Source organism: Lepidothrix coronata, unplaced genomic scaffold (assembly GCF_001604755.1).
Source record: "Lepidothrix coronata isolate B3197 unplaced genomic scaffold, Lepidothrix_coronata-1.0 Scaffold47, whole genome shotgun sequence".
In the NCBI taxonomy this organism is placed as follows: Eukaryota; Metazoa; Chordata; class Aves; order Passeriformes; family Pipridae; genus Lepidothrix; species Lepidothrix coronata.
Window position 1 is genome coordinate 400,488 of NW_016690227.1, and position 21,504 is coordinate 421,991.

General features: G+C 36.0%; 1 protein-coding gene across 1 annotated transcript in view; it reads left to right on the forward strand.

The window, feature by feature from the left end:
• Nucleotides 1-21,504, forward strand: part of ABCA13 (ATP binding cassette subfamily A member 13) — a 174,887-nt gene that overhangs the window by 100,320 nt on the left and 53,063 nt on the right. The window contains exons 39-43 of the mRNA XM_017814892.1: nt 1,060-1,178; nt 2,142-2,229; nt 8,115-8,223; nt 19,352-19,406; nt 20,036-20,213. Of these exons, the coding sequence (XP_017670381.1) occupies nt 1,060-1,178; nt 2,142-2,229; nt 8,115-8,223; nt 19,352-19,406; nt 20,036-20,213 (549 nt within the window). The remainder of the gene's footprint in view (nt 1-1,059; nt 1,179-2,141; nt 2,230-8,114; nt 8,224-19,351; nt 19,407-20,035; nt 20,214-21,504) is intronic.

A 21,504-nucleotide genomic window follows, 5' to 3' on the forward strand; every position in this document is an offset into this window, starting at 1 on the left:
AAAAGAAAGGATTTTTTAAAAAATATAATTAATTTCTTACCTTCTTGACTGGTGAGTTTTCCTCCTGACTTGTTCTGAGTTGAGTAATGAACAAGAATGTTAAGCTGTGTCTGAGGTGACAAATGTATTTCTCTGAATGGGTCCATCCTATCAAATAACTTCTTTCTCTCATAAAGATATAACTATTTAGAGTAAGAGTTGTGTATGAGCTATAGCAATAGAGTTTTGAGAAAAGTGGAAGAAGGGAACTAATTTTTTGCTTTTCTGGACAAGGAATAACTTTACCTCTAATACTAATGAGATGTATACTTAACATACAAGAAGATTGAATAAAATAAGAATGAGAACTCACATAGGGAGAGGCCTATTAACCATGAAAGCTCAAAGGAGAGGAGTCACTTGAGAGTGGAGGCAGAACCTGTATCTAGGATCAATGGAAGAGCAATCCCTGAGAGTGAATTTTTAATTTCTGTAGGGTTGAGATGTCAAATAAGCATTAGAAACTTTTGGTTGATATACATAATACACTTTATAAGGCTTCCAAGATAACTGATCATATTATCTGTCTCCTTTTCTTTGGTTTTGAGAGTATCCCACTGAATCATTAGAAGACATCTTCCTTTATTCTTTTCTGCAGTCCATCAATGAAATTTTTAGAAACATATAACACTAATTGTAATTTTACTTTCATCTCATACTTACCTGGTGCCTTTTTTATGTTTCTTCTCAGACACAACAAATAAGTAGCAGTCTTGCCTTTTCCATTGCTGTAAACCTTTCTAAACACATACAAGTTTTGATGTTTTCAAAACAAAACCGACTGACAGGGTTGTAAGAGAAATCAAAGGTAGATCTAACATATAGGCGACACAGTCATTTGAGATGCCTTATAAACATAAAACTATACATAATTTATTGAAAAGCTGTCAACACTGAGAAAGGCAAATCCAGTTGAAAAGAAATTCTGTAAAATCTACACAAAAATCAAAAATTATGACCAAATGTAGTACCACTGACTTTTAAGAGTGCTTTACTTATTTTATGTATACTGTTTTTCAGATGTGCCCAAGTTTCAATACCTCTGCTCCCTATGTAAAGAACAAGAAAGGACATATTTTATATAATCTTTCAGGGTTCCTTGTGGAGGAGTATTTAGTGAGGCCTTCCAACAAAACAAGGTAACCTTAAAATATCTAGCCTTTGCTTATCCTTTGTGTATAAAACCCACAGTCCTTCCTGATCCAAAGCATAGACCTATATCACTGAGAATACAAGGGGTAGTTGCCTTTATCTGTTGGTTGTTGTCAAGGCATAGAGTCAAGCTACCTTTCAAGGTACGATGAAACTCCCTCCATGGTCAATTCTCAGAACTTCCTGCAGCAGTTGCATGGTGATGGCCTCTAGGCATACTCTGGCTTTTCTTGCCACATAGCAGACTTATTTCAACATCTCAGAGATGCATATCTAAATCAGGTGAACGATATAATTTCCATTCCTCAGAGACTCAATCAAATAGAGGTGGATATGCTCCATTTAATATTTTCTTTGAAGTAAAAACGACTGGTATGCCCCTGGCAATACTTCATATTCTGTGACAGCAGCCACAGGTTATCTACTGTATTTTGAAGTTTAGTTATGTGCCTTTACAGCTCAACCACTGCCTATGATGTAAGCGCAAATACTAGACCATGTATGATTTTATCAAGAAGAACGTGTTAGCCACTTTATGCACTAAAAAAGAGTGCATCTGATTTGATGTAGAGTTAAACCTCTTAGGAGGAAAGATCTGAGCTAGAATATGAATGAAATAGGAAGAAATCAAGCTGAATAAGATGCTTCTGGAAGTCAGTAATACCTCCCTTACTCACGATCCCTTCTGTTGCACAGGGAATTCAGCTTTCAGAAAGCACGAATTCTTATCTAAGGAAAGCCCTTTGTTGGAAATGAGACAATAATGTTCACCTGATTCAAGAGTATATTGACCCCCTCCTTTTTAATGGGGAAGAGGTTTGTGAGGGGTGAAGTTTTATTTTCAGTTGAAAAATAAAGCACTAATGTAGCTATTCCCACTTTACCCTTGCAAGAAAAGACTGGGAAGCTTAACTCAGGTAACGTTTTGTTACTTTATTTTCTACTACTAGATATGGTGGTTGGTCTTTTGGAGGGAGGAAAGCACTTGAACTTCAAGATACAAAACTGAATAAAACCAGATCTCAGACTCTGGCTAAGGTAAGGTTTGCATGTATATGTGCACATCTGTATGTATGTATTGCTTACTTATTCAGGCTCCAGACTTCACAGCACTTAACAAATAATAAGTCGTTACATACAATCCTTGCACTTAAAAACTGGGAGAAAGTCACTCTGTCTATGACAGCCTACTTCTCTGTTCATAATTCTTGAAGTATTCTCCTGTGTTCTGAGAAACATTTTTAAATGAGTCAAATGATCAAGCTTTTGTTGTTTGCTTGTTTGTTTGTTTTTCCAGTGAACTCATTTCAGAGTCTAACTTAGCTCACCTTTAAAACTTTTTTTAGGTAGTCAGCCCAGATTTTTCTTTTTATTTGTTTTCTATAAAAAGCTAATGTCAGAATTGACAAAAGTACATTGAACATCATGAAAATGAGTTGTTATTGATGCTTCTTCCATGCCTGCAAGGAATACTTTGCTACATTTCTCTCTTCTCCTGAGAGTAAAGATGTCTTCTAGGAGTAGCTACTTCTGCATAACAAATATGCTACCCTTTTCTCAAAAGAACCTTTCTAAAACATTCCAGGGAAAACAGAATCTCCTGCATTGATAAGTGCCTGTTAGCCTCCAGGTGTCATCTCAAGCTTTCACAGTATGGAGATACTGTAGCTCTACACTGCATGCCAAAAGGCCTCAAGTAAAAACTCTTTATTTCAATTGTCCTTAGAGTAATCCTTCTTTTCTGACTTTTGAGATCCGCTCAAAAGCAGATGCGTTAAGAGTAGAGGAACAGCAGTCTTGGAGGAATATTGATGCGTATAGGTGAGGGGTTTCTACTTTTTTATTCAAGGCAAACAAGATTTGTTAAGAGGAAGCTGTGGACTTTTCAGGTTCCAGATTAGAATATGAAAGAAAGATTCTTCTGCCCTTAATATGTTTTATGGGAATATAGATTGTATATGCTCTTATGAAAAAAAAAATAGTACCGTGTAAATAACCTCTATCCCAAAATCCACTTTGGGACAAAGAGTTGAAACAACATACAGATATTTGCCAGTCCAATATCATTTTACATTTAGTTTTGCAAAATCACTGCCTGTTTCCAATGTCTTTACCATGTAATTTTGTTAAAAATCTCCCCGTTTTACATACATACCCTAACATATATATATATTTTCATTTTGATCATTTGTAATCTCTCTTCTACCCCATATTTCTTACAGCTTTGAACTCCAGTTCCATCAATCCTTCATTAAAAATTTGAAGTTTTACAGGTTGTTGGTAAATTGTGTTTTTCTGACTGCTGTTTTTTCCCTATGTATCTTTAATCATTTTAGACACTTGTTTTGACATGCTTGCCCTATGGTTCTTGTCGGGGTCCTTTTTTTTTTTTTTTAATGTATTTGGCATAGAGCTCCACCTGCTATCAGGACAGGGATAAATTAAAGTTACACTATTAGTAAGTAAGCTTCATATTTCAGATCCAAAGAAAATAGTGGAGTAAATTTATAAAGGGCAATGTGTTATCTAAAATACCTCTTGGAAGTGTCTTTCAAATGATACAATGTCAAACTATTGTATTAACCTTTCAGTAATTAATGACCAGACTTTTACTTTGACCTTTCAGGCTTGTTCACGAGACAGTAAATGTACCATTTACATAGACCGGTACGAAAGAAAATGAGAAATTTACATTTGAAGAGAATTACTGTAAAATTCACTTCATTTTAGAAAATTTCTGAATATACATTGTTTTCCTCTACTCAAAAAGCCAACAATTTTTCCTGTTAAAATTATAAACACTTATTCAATACCTATTTTACTGTACCTAACCATACCATGCTGCATATACTACATACATGCTACATGCATGCACACAAAGAATCTGTATATGTGCACACAACAAATGTAGCTGACTGAAACCATTGATTATTGGCATTTATTGATGGTCAGTGCGATGTAGCAAAAGCACAACCCCTCAAATTTTTTGTATTTTCATGACTACATAGTCTTTGGTTTCCTTTGGTAATATGGGCAAAAATTATTCATTAATGATTTCAGTCGCTATTTTTTATAACATAACAAAATATAGGAAGAACATGTGTTAATTTTAAATACTCCTGAAAGGCTATTTGTACTGTTCATGTGGCATTCTGAAGAGTGTATTTTTCCAGTCCCAAATGTTAGGACTTGAGGCTTTACTGTACAGTATTTGAATAAGTGTCCAGAGGAAGTTACATCTCTCCTGTCTAATATCCATCCTGAATCTGGTTCAGCAATGCTTAGGGATTTCTCTGCTCCTTCTCATCCTTTTTTCTTGATATGCCATTTTTTGGTTGAAATGTCAGTCTAGCTTTATGCTGGAATATTAATGGCAAGTAAAATGTTATATAATGATGTAAAACACAACTTCACAGAACTTCTATCTGATGTGGTGAGGGGTTGTGTTTTTCCTTGGGAAGGAATTTTCTCAGCCATGGATAGAATAGGGAATAGTGAAAATAAAAATTAATTACCTTGATGTATATATTTTTTCATTCCTCAGCTCCTTTCTGCCTTCTGTAAATAATTAATCACCTGTGTGGTACACAAGAAATATGAAAGATATTTCAGCTGAAATGAATATATTTCCATTTTTTTATATTTTACCTTTGCGAACAATTTTGAATAAGACACAAATCTTTAGAAGAAAGAGCTTAAATGTATCTTCTGATGAAGTGAACAACCTCAAATGTCTCTTTTGCCACATTATAATAAATTAAATATCCAGCTTCAATTTGGTTATTTCCTGGTGGTTTGATTCAGTTACATAATGCAGCTTGAAGGAAGAATTCTAATTAACATGTTGGATATTGAAATGTATTGTTGCACACAATGCTCTATTGTGTTTTTTGAATATTCATTTGAATTTTGGCTGAATTATTATAAGTTGTTCTCTGAATACTCAAGACCTTTCCCCTGCTTCAATTAAATGAGGATGTGTTGTCAGAGATTTGCTTTAATGTTTTCTTAATTGTCTTTCTTTTCAATACAATGAACACAATTGCAGTGGAGTTTCATTATGTGCGTACATATAGCTTTCTATTTGGCATAAATCTTTTTCAAAAGGATAGAAAGAGATGGATATGTGGGGGTGTGAAAAAGACTGGTTACCCTTGGTCACTTGTTTGTGTGTCTTTGCTCTGGTTGCTATTTGCACAGGAGATTCTGCAGTGCAAAGATTTTCAGTTTTTCTCAGGACACTTAGGTTTTCTTTCACTACATTTTTTTTAAAGAACTCTCCTTTTCATTAATGAATGGGAGATCTATTTTGTGTAATAATTTGTGGGAACTGAACTGGAGAAGAACATGGATTTACAAAAGACAGGTCCTACTTGACCAACTTGACCTCCTTTTATGAAAAAGTGACCTGCTTAGTAGGTGAAGGAAAGGCTGTGGGCGTAGTCCATCTAGGGTTCAGAAAAGTGTTTGAACATCGTCTCCCACAGCATCCTCCTAGAAAAAGTGGCTGCTCACGGCTTGAATGGGTGGAGTGGCTTGAGATCCATTTGGCAGAAAGGGACTTGGGGGTGCAGTTGACCTCCAGCTCAACATGAGCCAGCAGTGTGCCCAGGTGGCCAAGAAGGCCAAAGGCATCTTGGCCTGTATCAAGAATAGCGATCATCCCCCTGTACTTGGCAGTGGTGAGGCCACACCTTGAGTGCTGTGTCCAGTTCTGGGTCCCTCACTTTAAAAAGGTTATTGAGATGCTGGAGTGTGTCCAGTGAAGGGCAGCAAGGCTCGTGAAAGGCCTAGAAAACATGTCTTATGAGAAATAACTGAGAGAGCTGGGTTTGTTTAGTCTCAAGAAGAGGAGGCCTGGGGGAACTTCGTCGCTCTCTACACTACCTGAAAAGAGGTTGTAGTGAGGTGGGGGGCTGGTCTCTTCCACCATGCCTGCAGTGAGAAGACTAGAGGAAATGACCCTAAGCTGATAGAGAGGAGATTCAGACTAGACATTAGGAACAATTTTTTCACTGTTAGGGTGGTCAGGCATTGACATAGGTTCCTCAAGAAGGCAGTGGAGGTATTAAGGAGGAGTCTGGATCTGGTCCTGGGTGATGTGGTTTAGTGTTAGTGTTAGGTCTTAAACATCTCTTTCAAGCCCAATGATATTATAATTCTATGATTGTAAGATGCTGTTGAGATTTCAAGCAGTTATGAAGACAACATAAAGAAGAGTAGAAAATGTGAAAGGTAATGCAAGCAAGAGCAGTGGTAGATCAAAGCTGCTAAATTTTTTAGTAATGATTAATAACACTTCTGGCAAAGAAGATTCAAGGGTGAGAGACATGGGAGAAATGATAGTGGAGCTCAGAGTGGTGCTTTGAAGCATGATCTAGGATAGACGTCAGAAAATAGAATGGAGAATTGGAGCATTGTAAACCTTACCTCATAAAAATGTGGAGGTCCAAGCAAGTCAAGAGAATAAATCAGAGGACAATAATTATTAAGAAAGGCAAACACGACTGAAGATTAGACAGCCTTCACTAGGAAATATAGAGGAGAACATGTAAGAAAAAAAAGCAAAATCTCAAACTAGTGTCCAATTAGGGGTGGTAGTTGAATAGTATAAGGAAAAAAAAAGGCAGAATTATCTGCAAGTAAACGAGAAGAGCATCAGAGTGATGATAAAAGAATCTTTATGGAAGTCTCCAAGATGTAACTGTGTAGATAGTAATTTTAGAAAGGATCTGAGGAAACTCAAATCCTAGAATAGGAGTGTTAAGGCAATGAAGACCTATATTAAATCCAGTTCACTTTGCAGTAAGATTCGGAATTGAGACACACAGTGAGAATTGCCCAGCATCAACTTAGGATGTTAAAAATGCAGAGAACAAATAGCTGATATCAGACGGAAAGGTTAAAAGTTCTTCAACTGTATAAACAAAAAGAGGAGATGAAAGGTTGCTATGCTGTGAAGAATGGATATTAATCAGATAGTTTTAAACATCACTAAAACTGAAAATAAACAGACATAGTAATTTGACTTAGTTTTCAGTATGGATAATGTAGGTTCAAAGGCATTATGATTAGCAGTAATGGGGGACATAAATAGAATTGATTTCTAACTGCAAAGGAAAGATCAAACCTTAGTTCAAACCATTGGGACATATCAAGCTCTCAGCAACTACTCTAGCACATAGAAGTGTGAATTAAGAGTATATTTGTCAAGTCAGGATGGTTCTGCATGATTTGAGGATAAAGTATATATTACAAGAGAATTGTTTTCCTGTGTTCCTCAGAGATACTGACTTGCCTTATCTGCCTTAAAATTTGTCTGTATAAATTTCCTCCATGCTTAACAAACCACTGATACTTGCTTGTTGAAGGTGGAGGCAGCTTTGTCCCTTATGGCATACTTTCGTACTCACCTTGTAAACGGTGCCTTCTTGATTCTTTCCTTTCCTCATTTTCTGGGATATTCTGTTTCTAGATGTTCTATGTTGTGTGTCATGTGCAGATATTATTTAGATAATTCAATTTCAATGATTTTTCCACATTTAGCACTGGTTTTATTCATATTTTTTTGTATTTACAATTAAACAGGCAAGTGTTATTTTCACATTGCTCGTCCTCTATTTTTTCACTCAAATGTACGTAAAGGAAGGGGGACACAGTGTTCCACGAAATCAAAGAATCTCAATTTCTAATAAACATTGTGTGGTGTACAGCTCCAACAATAGAAAAGAAACTGTGGTACCCTGTTGAAAGACCTGTGCAAATTAACTCGTTCTGTTGTGCCTAGTTCACTTTCTTGTATAAATAGATGTCATAACAGGAGAATTAGATATATTTATCCAATTCTTAAAGGTATGTGAGCTTTCCGATCAGCATTCAAATTCAACTTATTTTTGATTTACAATTTCCATTCTTGCTTCCAGGTGTGGTATAACCAAAAAGGTTTCCATTTGCTGCCATCCTACTTAAATGAACTAAATAACTTCATTCTGTGGATGAATTTACCTCCTAATGTGGATTGGAGAGAGTATGGTAATAGTCTTTCTTTGTATTTTTTTATATGTTTTGAAATACAGAACCAAACTAAAATAATTTTACAAATGAAAATTTTTCACAGTATAAAGTGGGATTGCAGAGTCCCATTTCTTGGAAGGATGGGAAAGTGGAAATTTTAATTACACAGAAAGTTTGTTTGTGTAAAGAATATAGTAGACAGTAAGGTAAAATTTGAATTTAAAGCTCATTATGCCATATGAGTTTTTTACAAAGACATTTCTGTGGAACAAGTGTAAATTGGTTTGCTACTCATGAGATGTTAGTACCTGTGAAACTGCTGCTAGGGCTTGCTTAAATTGGATGATTAACACGTAATAGAGTATGGATTTAAAACTTCTTTGACACTTTATCTCCCAATATAAATATCTTGGGTAAATCTAGATTATCCTGTAAATTTACACTGCAATATCATATTTCATAGACATCCTGTTACTCAAGGAACAAGAGAGGCTTCTATATATTATTATTGTACATAACAAAAGAGCCATTAATATATTTGGCATATACATTCTCTGATTCAGATATGCCTGAACTTTATAAGAACTAGTGAAAATAAAAATTTTATGAACTGACTTTTAAAAAAATGACTGCAGCCAAAGACTCAGCTGCTAACACAAGTGAACTTTTAGGATGTTGAAATCTAGTTTGAAATCTGGGTTGGACAGTTCAGATTAACTTCTGTTCATTCCATTTCCCTTCATTCTTAAGATTCTGTTAAAGAGGAATTTGATTTAGAGAAATTTAAAAATAACTTATGTCCAATTTTTAAGAGTTTTTGAAAAGGTAGGATGGCTGTCTGTAATGGTAAAATGATTTTCAGTGTGTTTATAATAAAGAAAGAAGAAAGAAAACAAAATCAGTGAAAATAGGGAAGGAATATCGAGCATCTGAATATAGAAATTCATTAAGAAAACTTTCCGGAATGTCAATGAAAAAAAGAGTAATTGCTTGCTTTCAAGATGGCTGCGGTTTTATTTTTCAAAATGAATTATGAAAACGGATCAAAGATAATGTGTTTCCACAGAAAGTTTGAATGAAGTGAAATCAGGTATTTTAATGAGTATCTTTAACAGAAATAAATTTTTAATCAACTTTTCCTTCACTTCATGCACAGTACTGATGCCTAGCTTTTTTAATGTAGCATTAGGTATCCCATTCTGTGACCTAAATATTTAAGTACCCTTACTTTTATATCTATCATGGAGAATCATGGTTTGCCATCCTTATTACAGTCAGAGAAAATTATAGTTGTCCCAAGGACTGCAGAAGAGTTTTATGTTGTTAGACAACACAGAAACACAGTAAGCAAAACAGTGCTTAAGAAATATTTGAAGTCTTGAACTGTCGTCTATACTACTATGGGCTCGTTATATAATCGTGTGGCAGAATATGTTAGTTGTCTGTGGAAGTAGAGTTGAAGAACTAGAGAGCAGTTTATTTATGTGTATATCTATTGGAGAAGTGCAATAAAAATGGATTGATCATGCCTTTGAGGCATAATGCAGAGGGACCTGTCACAGAAATCCTAGGAAGAGAGGTCAAATTACCTACCTATCTATCTGTGTGTATGTGTATGTTTGTGTACATATATTTATATACATGTGTGTGTACACACACCCGTATATATATATGTATTTTTTGTGAAGAGAGAAATACATTTGCATATTTTATTTCTAAAAAAACCTCAACAGTTTTCCAGTGCCATATGGGGCACTTAAGCTCAGTTCACTTTGCCTTTTAGCTATCATTTATTTAAGGATACTGCTCTGGTGGAGAAGAACTATTAATATGCTTTTGTTAGTAAAATTGTTGTATGTAGTCCTGTAAATTAGAAGTCAGAAGACCACACACTATGTCTCAACACTGAAATCTATTGTTATTTATTTATTTTTTTCTTCTTCCAAACTCTGTTTATATGCAAGGTCAGTTCCAGAATATTGTTGGAAATTGCTGTAAGGTAGCTTGTGAGGATGTTACAGAAAAGTAGCTTTGTAGTTCTGACTCACATTAATACTAAGTTATCTCACAGAATACCTTTTTCCTGTCAACAGAACCAGAGCTTCTGAATTACTTTTAAGTAAAACATAAAAATAATTTGACCACTGAAAAGGGACTGTTAGGACATGGTCTTTTCTTCCTTCACAGAAAAATAAATCTTGCTTTGCTGCAAGAAGCTTGCTACAATAGAGTAGAGCATTGCCATGGATGTAAACACAGTAGTAACAATGAAGCTATGACATTAAAGCAACCTTGAAAGAGGTCAACAACTTGTTTAAATACTAAGGAACTCTTTCACTTAGCAGTTATATCCTGTCTGTATTTCTTGAACATGAACCCAGAAGGCATTCTCCCAGGATCTCTGGAGAAGGGAAGAGTCATTATAGACCATGTTCTATATAGGAGTTCTGTCATTATAGCAGTTTTACCTGCTTTGCCAAGAGGGATAAATGCAGTAACTTTCCCAGGAGATCAGTAGCACTGGTCCAAGTTTGTGATAGCTTTTGATAATAAGGAGCTGAGAAGAAGGCTAAATGCTTTGGTCTAATATCTTTTCTGTAGTGAGGAGGAATATAGACAAGATTTTGTATGAAAATTTGAAGGAAGAGGTTTTACCCAAAAATACAGAGGACATATACTGTCTTGCACTGATTTATATCCCTAGGGATTTGTATCTGTTCAAAAAATGGTGAAAAAATTTTGATTATTGTTTTTGTTTTGTCAGTCCAAGTTACTGACTCTTGATCATACTGAGCATGCAGAGCAGGAAGTGATAGTTATTTGGTGATAAAAAATACTTCCTTTTTCCTGTTGTGTAATCTAATCTTCAAATCCTTTAAATGGAGGTGAAGAGATTTCTCTTCTCTCCCCACTCCTGTATGGGATTATTGGGAAGCTTCTCTGTGAGGCTGCTTGGAAAACTACAATGTTTGCTTCTTGTAATATTCATGTAAAGACTGGTATGGTTGTTGAAGAAAATGTGTGCACCAGCTGGAGGTGCATTTACTAGATGGAGCAAGAGAAGTTAGCCAGATTGATTCATGTTAGTTTATGACAGCTAATGGATCAGACATTTCTTTTGGAACAGCAATTCAGGAATACTTCTTGTATGAAAATATCTCATTTTCTCTACTATGTGGATAGCCACCTCTAGCTTCATCATCAAGTCTGTGATTCTGTTGTGGGAAAAAGAAAATCAAACTCTTCTGTTTTGCTGGAAAGGAAACCAAATGCATTTTATTTTGTAGTGGGTTATAAATTCAGTGGCAGATCATGAAAATGGACATGTTCATAAATTTTAAAAAAGTGAGAAAGACTCTTCAGCAGAAAAGGTAAGATGTACTGGCTTTTTTGTCAAAACTCTTCACCTGTATCTGGTCTTCAAGTTTAAATAAATGGTATTATTTAATCTCTTTCTGAAATGCTGCGTTCTTACAATTAGGTAAAGGAACAGTGAAATAAGAGGAATATAAAACTAAAAGGTAATATTTTTTGCTTTAATCCTAGGACAGAAATTTTGATCAAGTAAGACTATGTTATTTTTCACACCTAACTGTATACAGTTGAGTCAGTGTTTATACAGTTTATCGTACTGGAGTATAGGGAAAGGACTATTACCTACCTCTTAGAGTAAGGCAGTATAAAGAAAAAAGGAGTGGTAGCCATCTATAATGGTGTCTGTAAAGTACAGTGGTCAAAAAAATGTTCTTGCTTCATTACTTAAAGAACAGAAATGTCTCAATATAGCTGCCTCATCTCAGTATTCCTATTGAAGTCATCACTTTTTTTTAGAAACCTTTCATGCTAAGACCCATTGTAAGCTTCATATAGCACCCTCATTTATTTCAGATTCAATTCTTCAAAAGAGCTGAAGGGATCAAGAGACCCATTTTCAGCTGAGTTTTGTTGGAAAGTGCCTATATAGTTTCCTGAATGCTTTGCAAATTATACCTTTAAACCTCTTTTCAAAGAAGACTGTGAAGTGGCCTTTGGGTGGAACCTTCTTAACCATGTCTGGTTAGTGGGGGGAAAGTAAAATAGAAACCATTAATGGTAGTGCTGCCTGTGAAATTCTTCATAAAATATAAATTGTAATTTTCAGTAAATAATAATGTCTGATTTTATACAAATAGAAATATTGTCATAAATATTAAATTCCCACAAATAATATCTTGTAAAAAAGCATATATATATATACTATCTCCGTTTTCGTTATACATGTTATTATATTTTATTCTAATCTGAAATAAAATGTCTGGCATGAAGAAACTTAGCTTGATCTTCTATTCAATTCTGTACTGATCATGATATTTAGAAGTAGTAGCACAGATCCAAGTTGATCTATATACTCAAGACTCAGCATGACAGCAGAGACCGTTTACAAAGACGTGCCAAGATACAGGTTCAGACACACCCAAAACAGTGCAGAACCACAAAATGTACATGACTAACTTATGGTGATAGCATACAAGCTTGAAGACCTTTGAGATTTTTCCCTCTAGATCTCTCTAACCTCTACTGAAAAATTACTACTGGGCTCCTATCACTTTTACTGAAAAACCACAGGTTTTGTAACATGTTTATGCAGAAAATTTCACCCAGATGGGGTGGACTGGACTACCAATGCCTACTGTTCTTTATATACAGAATGGAAACATCCAAGTCTCTAAGGTTATGCCAAATTGTATGTGCCTTTTTTTTTCTGAAAAATGGTCAAATGGTTTAGATGTGAAATAGAAGATCTAGAGCAGTTTGTCTTGAAGGTACTGTTTGCAGATAGTTAATGAGCTTTTGCTATGGGGAAAGCTGTCTTGGGTTATGTAGCTCCTGAATGGCAACAGGGCAGGATGTTTGTTGTTCGTATCAAGCATGTCTAATGTGGATGCCTTTTTTCCTGTGAACTTTTCTATCCAGAAAGGAAAAGTATAGTATTCTATTCCAGAGAATGTTCTAAAGGCTTCTAAAATTTTATGAAGAACTTATTTCACTAGATTAGGAATGCTTTTTTAACACATTAGAGTCTAAAATTAGTTTAATCAAGAACAGTGTAAGGAAAGGAAGAGGATCATTCAGCCTGAAAGGGAGAATACTAAGGGGAAATCATAGAGAAACTGAAGAGGGTACAATTAATTATTTATTGCCTTTTCTACTATTAAGCATGTAGCACGGGGCTCCTTGTGACATTTCCGATGTAAGTACACTCACTCCCCTGCCAGGCCCCAAGTGGGTTATTCCTGAAATTTATAGTTAAACTGACTATTTCCTGCTCTTTTTTCTGCAGTAATAGGGCTTGCAGGACTGGTAAAAATGCCCTTGTTCTTGGTTGTGTGAAGTTAAATCTTTCATTGAGCAATACAAGACAGGACAACTGAGCTTTTTACTTTAATGAAAGAAAAAAAAAACAAAGAGGAAGAAAAAAAGAAAAAAATACACTAAAATTAACTGTAGGCAAAACAACTGAGAAAAGAAAGGAAAAGAAATTGCATAGCTGAAAGGCAGCTAAGAAAATATATTGCCAAAATAACTTGCTGCTTGTGCTCGCTGTTGGGATTTACATGTGAATTCATTCCTTTTCAGAACTATACATGCACATATATATCAACTAATATGTATACAGACATGTTTCTTTCTTTGAGACGTCCTCCTTTTCACCTGCTCTAATCAAGGAATTAGTGCCTCTCATTTTGGAAAATCTTCATTTTTATATTGGAGAAGGTTAAAGGGTCTAAGAAAGTCTTACATCATGATGTTCACATACTCTCTGAATAAATTAAAGCCCAAATATACTATAAGATTCTTCAGATTCACAATTTTTCTAGTTCTTTGATTGCTTATGCACAGTTTAGGAAAGGTTGGAATAGGTATCTATCACAATTTTTCACCTGTGCCCATAAAGAAGCCTAAATGATCACTGTAAAAATAATGTGGCCAATTGCATACTGAGGACATAGAAGAAGGAAGTTGTAGGACATTAGAGAAAATTGTGGTCATGATTAAATCAGGAAAATATAATGGCAATCTGTATATGTGGAAGAAATAACTCTTTTACTGAGAAATTTATGAAAAGAAGGAGACAGAGTTAGTGCTGAACCATATCATGTTCGTTGTTATTGACTGTCTTGCTTTTCCCCTATGAATACTGATCTGGTAAAATTTGCCCAAAGGGCTGTTCACACAAGGCTTGCAAGTACAATTCTTAAAAAACCCCCTTTGCATAAACACCAGAAGCATATTTTTACTAGGAGCTTTATAATTTAGAACTTCTTGGTTTATATGTCATTTATGGTTTTTAAGTCCTCAGAGATGGTGGTTAGTTTTCAACTTAATGAGTCTAATTATAGCAGCTTTACATAGTAAAAAGGCATATAAAGGCAAGAAAATATCAATAAGCACATTTTACATCATGTTAACAGCTGTATTGGGACAGAGACATATGTAAAGAAAGATGGTCTAGGTGGGTAGAAGAAATTTAGGAAAGGATAGGTTATAAAAGTACATGGAAGGGTGTTTTTTAATTAAAAAATACACATACTAGGAAATACCATATATTATTAATTGTGTTGGTTTATTCTGCTATTGGAAGGTAGTTCATTAGAAGTAGGAAGGTAGTTCCTACTTCTTAAGTTCAAGGGAACTTTTTTCTTCTGTGAATTACAAACCAGTTTATTGCTTTTATTTAACCATCTATTTTTTAACAAGGGGGTGTAGGGAAGAAATCATTGTACTAAAAAGTAGCAAATTCAGAAACCCTCATGCTCCAGACTAATTGATACAGTTTAAAATAATGAATGAAAGGCAAGTATTATATGTAATGCATTGATAGAATTTTGAATTCTAAATACAACTGAAATTAGTTTAGCATAGTCATACTTTGGTTACTTGTAATTCAGCAACCCTGGAAATTTAATTTCCGTTGTGTGTGTAAATTTAAAAAAAAAGGCAGTCCTTTGTTTCTACTACATAGTTTGAGTGGAAATTAACTGTAGAAAATGGTTGCTACTTTTAAGACATGTGATTAGTTTTTGTGACTCCTCCATTCAGTTCAATATGCCTTTTGATAGGTATTGTACGATGCAGTACTGCAGCAAAGGTTATACTATTTAATGTCATGGGGGTTTATTTCCCTCTGCAATTATCTCTTTTTGAGAGTCTCTGTTTATTCTGTACTAGAGAGTTATAGCAGTGCATTTCTGTGTATGGTCTTTTGTTTAATACCAACGCAACAATCTGAAAGTTTTGTTACTTTCCTCTTGAGATCTGCGCCCTTCACAGGGACAGACCGTGGTGATTTCGGGAGAGAGATTACTTTCAGGGACATTAAATATTCCTGGGCAGAAATTATTCCTTGTAAAATATTTTATGTATTTTTGTCATTGTTATGTATTGTATGTTTCATTAATTCCCTGTGGGTCTTCTAGAAAAGTTTCAGTAGTGCAGATGATCTTCTTCTATTAAATTCATTGACTAGGTTCCCTAAACATACAAGTGGGCAAGCTTCAGTTTATGAGCATGAATTCACTTGCACAGAAAATAGCACAGGCTATTCATGGCTCTGTTTCTCCTAGTGCATTTTCTTCCCACTGAATACAGCAGATAGTTAATAGCAATAGAGCAATTGGATATGATTCAGATGAGCTCTGATTAGTTAATGGAATATAGTGAAGAACCTTCCTGAATTTGTGTTAACTCCCCAAGTTCTGGACACTTTATGGGCAATAATTTTCTACCACAGTCCCTGTGAGAAGTTTACCTGTCCCATAATTTTGGGAAAAGTGATGTGAATCAGTAGGGCCTATAGGTCTCCCAGGCTTGGCAATTCCTGATCATGAGCATCATTTTAAGATTTGTAATTTCTAAAAATGCTACCCCTTAAGCGATTTTGCTGTAATATTTCTGGCATCTGAATCTTGGAGTAAGACAGCTTGGTCAGAACATTCAAATTCTTGATTACAAAGGCAAGACCTTGACAAATGTGAGAAGATCCTCTGTAACCAGAACTTGGCTCATAGCCAAGTTTTATGGCTCTAGTTTTTTGGCTTCTCATGAAAGAGAAGGCCTGGAAGACATGATTTTGCTATTTGCCAATTTAGCTGAGCAGTACTAAGTAAAATAAGTATGTTTCATCTTGTTAACTTCTTATTTTAGTGCTTCTGAAACGATCATTTTCCAAAAGCTTTCTGACATTGTAAAGTCAAGAACGCTAAGTAAGTTTGCCGATGACACTAAATTGGGAAGAGCTGTCGACTCCTTTGAGGGCAGAGAGGCCTCAACAAATTAGAGAGCTGGGCAGTCACCAACAATATGAAGTTTAACAAGGGCAAGTGCAGGATTCTGCACCTGGGAGAGGGTAATCCTGGTTGTGTGTACAGTCTGAGGAATGAGAGGCTGGAGAGCAGTGCTGTGGAAAGGGAGCTGGAAGTCCTGTTTGATGGCAAGGTGAATATGAGTCAGCAGTGCCCTGGCAGCCAGGAGGGCCAACTGTGTCCTGGGGGGCATCAGGCAAAGCATCACCAGCTGGTCGAGGGAGGGGATTGTTTCGCTCTGCTCTGCACTGGTGCGGCCTCAGCTTGAATATTGTGTGCAGTTTTGGGCACCATGATACAAGAAAGATATTAAGCTATTAGAGAGTGTCCAAAGGAGGGCAACAAAGATAGTGAAGGGCCTGGAGAGGAAGCCGTATGAAGAGCGGCTGAGGTCACTTGGTCTCTTCAGCCTGGAGGAGAGGAGACTGAGGGGAGACCTCATCACAGTCTACAACTTCCTTGTGAGGGGAAGAGGAGGCAACCAGTGACAGAACTTGAAATGGTCTGAAACTGAGTCAGGGGACATCTAGGTGAGGTATTAGGAAATGGTTTTTCACCAAAAGGGTGGTTGGACACTGGAACAGGCTCCTCAGGGAAGTGGTCACAGCACCAAGCCTGACAGGGTTCAAGAAGCATTTGAACAATGCTCTCAGGAACATGGTGTAAGTCTTGGGCTGTCCTGCACAGGGAGACGAGTTGGACTCTATGATCCTGATATGATTCTATGATTATTTCTTCTAATGTGCACATTTTTATTCAACCATTAGAAAAGCTTAGAAAAACTTTCTGGGAACTAAGATTTTTTCTATCATGCTACTTTTCCTCTACATAAATGGAATTTCAGCTAATACTTGGTTTCAGTGGGAAAAATAATTTTCTTTGATATGCCAATTTTACTTCAGAACAAATAGCAGCAATTCCTTAAAAAATTAATGGTGTAAAAGAAAAACAAAGGAAAATTTTGAACATCCCCCCTAGGCAAATGACATGAAAGACTTCTACAAATAGCAGATGTATCTACTAGTGATGAATCAAACCTTAATGGCTTGAATCTTCTTCTGTTTTTCCAACTACCATTGGGCTTCAGTGTACAGTGTTTAGCTATTATTTGAAAAATCTTCACCTTGTACTAGTTTAGTGTGCAAGTTAATCATCATCCTCTGCTGTTCAGCTTTTTACCATGCAGTGATTTAATGATGTTTAGATTACTTTGGTTTGAAGATGAGGAATGAAATATTAAAGCTGCAAAAATAAATGTGTACTTAGTCAAATTGCACCTGTTACTAGAATGAAGACATTTTTTGTCTTTATATAGCTGGACTCTAGCAAAATATGACAAAGTCTGTTCAATTAAGTGGTGCCCTGCAGAGTCCATCTAAGGGTACCAACAATTTGTTTCTTTACCAAAGATACTGGAAAGATTATAATTGCTGTTAGGATGGAGGTTTCTTTTTAATTTGGAACAGTATAGATTTATTTAGGCACTCTAATCAAATAGTGCTGGTGTTGTGACTTAACCTAAGCCACACACACTCAGCCACTCATTCACTTTCCCCCAGTTTGGATGGGGGAGAGAATATTAGAAGTGAGAAAACTGATGGGTTGATATAGACAATTAAATAGGTAAAGCAAAACCCATGCACATAAGGAAAGCAAAACACGGAATTCACTCATCTCTTCCCATGGGATGGTAGGTGTTCAGCTATCCCCAGGAGAGCAGGACTCCATCATGACTGACACTGGCTTGAGGCTAATGCCATCACTTTGAATATCCCCCTATTCCTCCTTTCCCCCCATTTTATATGCTGAGCATGATGCTATATGGAATGTCCCTTTGGTCAGTTGGGATCAGCTATCCTGGGTGTGTCCCCTTCCAACTCCCTGTATACCCCCTGTCCCCTCTCTGATGGGTTGGGGTGAGGAGCAGAAAAGGCCTTAGCTCTTTGTAAGTGCTGCTCAGCAATAGCCAAAACATCCCTGTGTTACCAACACTGTTTCCAGCAAAAATCCAAAACATACCCCCAATACCAGATACTGTGAAGAAAATTAACTCCACCCCACCCAAAATCAGCACAGGTGGCACACTTGTCAGACACACATGCAGAAATAAGTCACAAACAGGATCAAGAGCAGGTTAACAGCAGCCTTCACACTGACTGTTTCACCTTTCTCCTCTACCCCCCCTCAGCTTTTCTTCTGTTCCTTGAAAAGAAAAAAGAAAAAATATATAGCTCATTTTGCTAGATTGCTACATGGTAGTACTTGGTTGCACCAACTACTAAAATAAGACTAAGAATGCATTGCCTACTTAGTATTTTTCTTGGTCTCCCAAACTGGGTATGCTTTTAATTTAAAAGTTTACAGCTTTTATCTGAGGTGTGCTTTTTAGTTTTGTGTGTGTGTGTGTGTGAACTAAATAATTTTTCTTTGCAAATCTAAAAATTGCTGAAACAATCTGATTTATAATGTAAACCAAGTGTATAAATTGCCTACCTTGCTCCAGAAGATTAGGTATATGAAAAAATTCTGCTTTAGATTTTGTCTTCGATCTCTTCTGTGATGTATATTCTGCAGCAATATACAACATTGTGAATCATGAATCAGTTTTTTATGGGTCCAAACTCTGGAAATCACACAACAGGAGGCAGTATTTGGTTTTGCAGCTTGGTGCTTGACCTCTTTCTGTTGATTACTAAGTATTTAGCTTTTTCATTCATACGTATAAAAGGTGTTAACAGTGTACTCCAGAACCTGAGGTCCTGACATAGCATTTACTATTTAATGACTTATTTTTATTTTTGCAGGGATAACACTCTACAGCCAACCATATGGAGGAGCCTTGCTGGATGAGGACAAAATGTGAGCAAACTCATAAAATGTATAACAGCAGCAATGAGCAGACAATTGAAACTATCAATTAAATCAGAATATATGTTGCATAGAACAGATGTTGTGACTTTACAGACACAATTCTGTTACACTGAGTGAAGTATTTTCTAGTACGGACTGTCTGTCAAGTCCACTGTTTATATCAAAAATGGTTGCATTAGTTTGTAGAGAAAAATACTGAATTTATGCTGACTGTGTCAGGACAGTTTTAAACAGGTTAACTGCTTCAAATGATTATCAAGTGTTTAAATTTGAATTTTCTGTAGCAAAAGCTTTGTTTTATTCAGACTTTAAACACATACTCTGCTCTGTAACTCTCGTATAGTTTTGTAACTTATCTTGTGCCCTGTTCTCTAATTAGATGTTGACAGTGCACATACATTTTGTCCTTGCTCATGGCAGGGGGGATGGAACAAATGATCTTTAAGGTCCCTTCCAAGCAAAACCATTCTGTGACTCTATCGTGTTTGCAAACACAATTAAAGGTCCTAATGTCTAGTGTTGTTTTGGTAAGAAGTTTACCTAGAAAATGTTAGCATTTGAGGTTTTTTTCCCTTTTGTGTTGTGTTTTCATTGTGCCATTTTCCTTTTTAACCTAGAATGGAGAATGTTCGTCAGTGTGGGGTAGCACTGTGTATTATGCTGGGGTTTTCTATCCTTACCGCATCCATTGGAAGTACCATAGTGAAAGACAGAGTATCTGGCACAAAACGCTTGCAGCACATCACAGGCCTGGGTTACAAAACTTATTGGCTTGCTAACTTCTGCTGTGATATGGTATGTATTGTGTGGGGCAGCATGTGTTCAGGTGTAAATTTTTAACTAGTTTGTCATAAATGAGCCAAAGGAGATATGATCGCAGTATACATGAATAAGATTTGAATTGTGCTGAGTAAGAGCTCTTGGCTGTCATGCTAACAAGCATTGGGACACCTTTCCTACTTTAATACAGGGCAGGGATTACATTCTTTGCTTCCCAAAGCTGAATTGTACAGTATTTGCTAGCTTTAGGCATGTACACTATTTTACAAATAAAAGTAAGTTGGCTAATCAACCTAGACAGAGAGAATCTTCCACACAGCAGCTCATAGCAGGAGGTTTTGTGCTTTTGGCAAAATCTTTCAGACTGGTGGAGAAAACCGAGGATAGTAGTCAGCTGTTTTAAGGGATGATTATATTGTCTGTTGCGGATAACATGAGAGGTACTTATATAATCGTCATCTTTTATTTCTGGCAAGCATTGGAACAGGCTGCCCAAGGAAGTGGTCGAGTTACCATCCTTGGAGGTATTTAAAAGATATGTAGAAGGGGCACTTAGGGACATGGTTTAGTGGTGGACTTGGAAATGCTGGATTAATGATTGGACTTGATGTTCTTAAGGTCCTTTCCAAATTAAATGATTCTATGATACCCAGAGGTTTTTGGAACACTCTGTTTTCATTCAGATTATTCTAATTCTGAAACATTAGATCTTCACCCATCCATGCTTGAAATCAGAATTTTCACACTTGAGCAATCTTGAGGTAAGAGCACATTTCTTCAAATGTTATTTATTTAACCAGTCAATCTTGGTATTCTTTTTTTCTGATGTTTCAGATAAAAGGGCTTGGTTAAAATCTTAGTCCTTCATCATTCAGTTTCTCCTTGTGCAGCAAAGTCAACTCCTCATTATTTTCTGCCAATCTCTCAGAACCTTCTCACAAATTCAAACAGTACTGCATGATCAATCATGATCTGGGAAAGAACAGACACTGCTTTAAATGCTAATTGTGCTGCAGATCATTTAGGGACACTGAACACATGAATATATGAACTGTCAAATTTTAAATCCCTCTACATATTTTAAGTATTACAGGCTGTCTCCTGTATTATGGGTAGCACAATCTTTACTAGGCCTGCAGAAGTATTTGATTTATGAAATTGCTCTCACGAGAATCAGGGTGTTCTTACTGTATTTATACAGGTGAATGGTATTCATTACTGTGTTCAACAAATGGAAAATGTGTAAGTGCTAAGAAAATTTACAGACAAATAGAGAGATTTTTTTCAGATTAAGCATGTATCACTA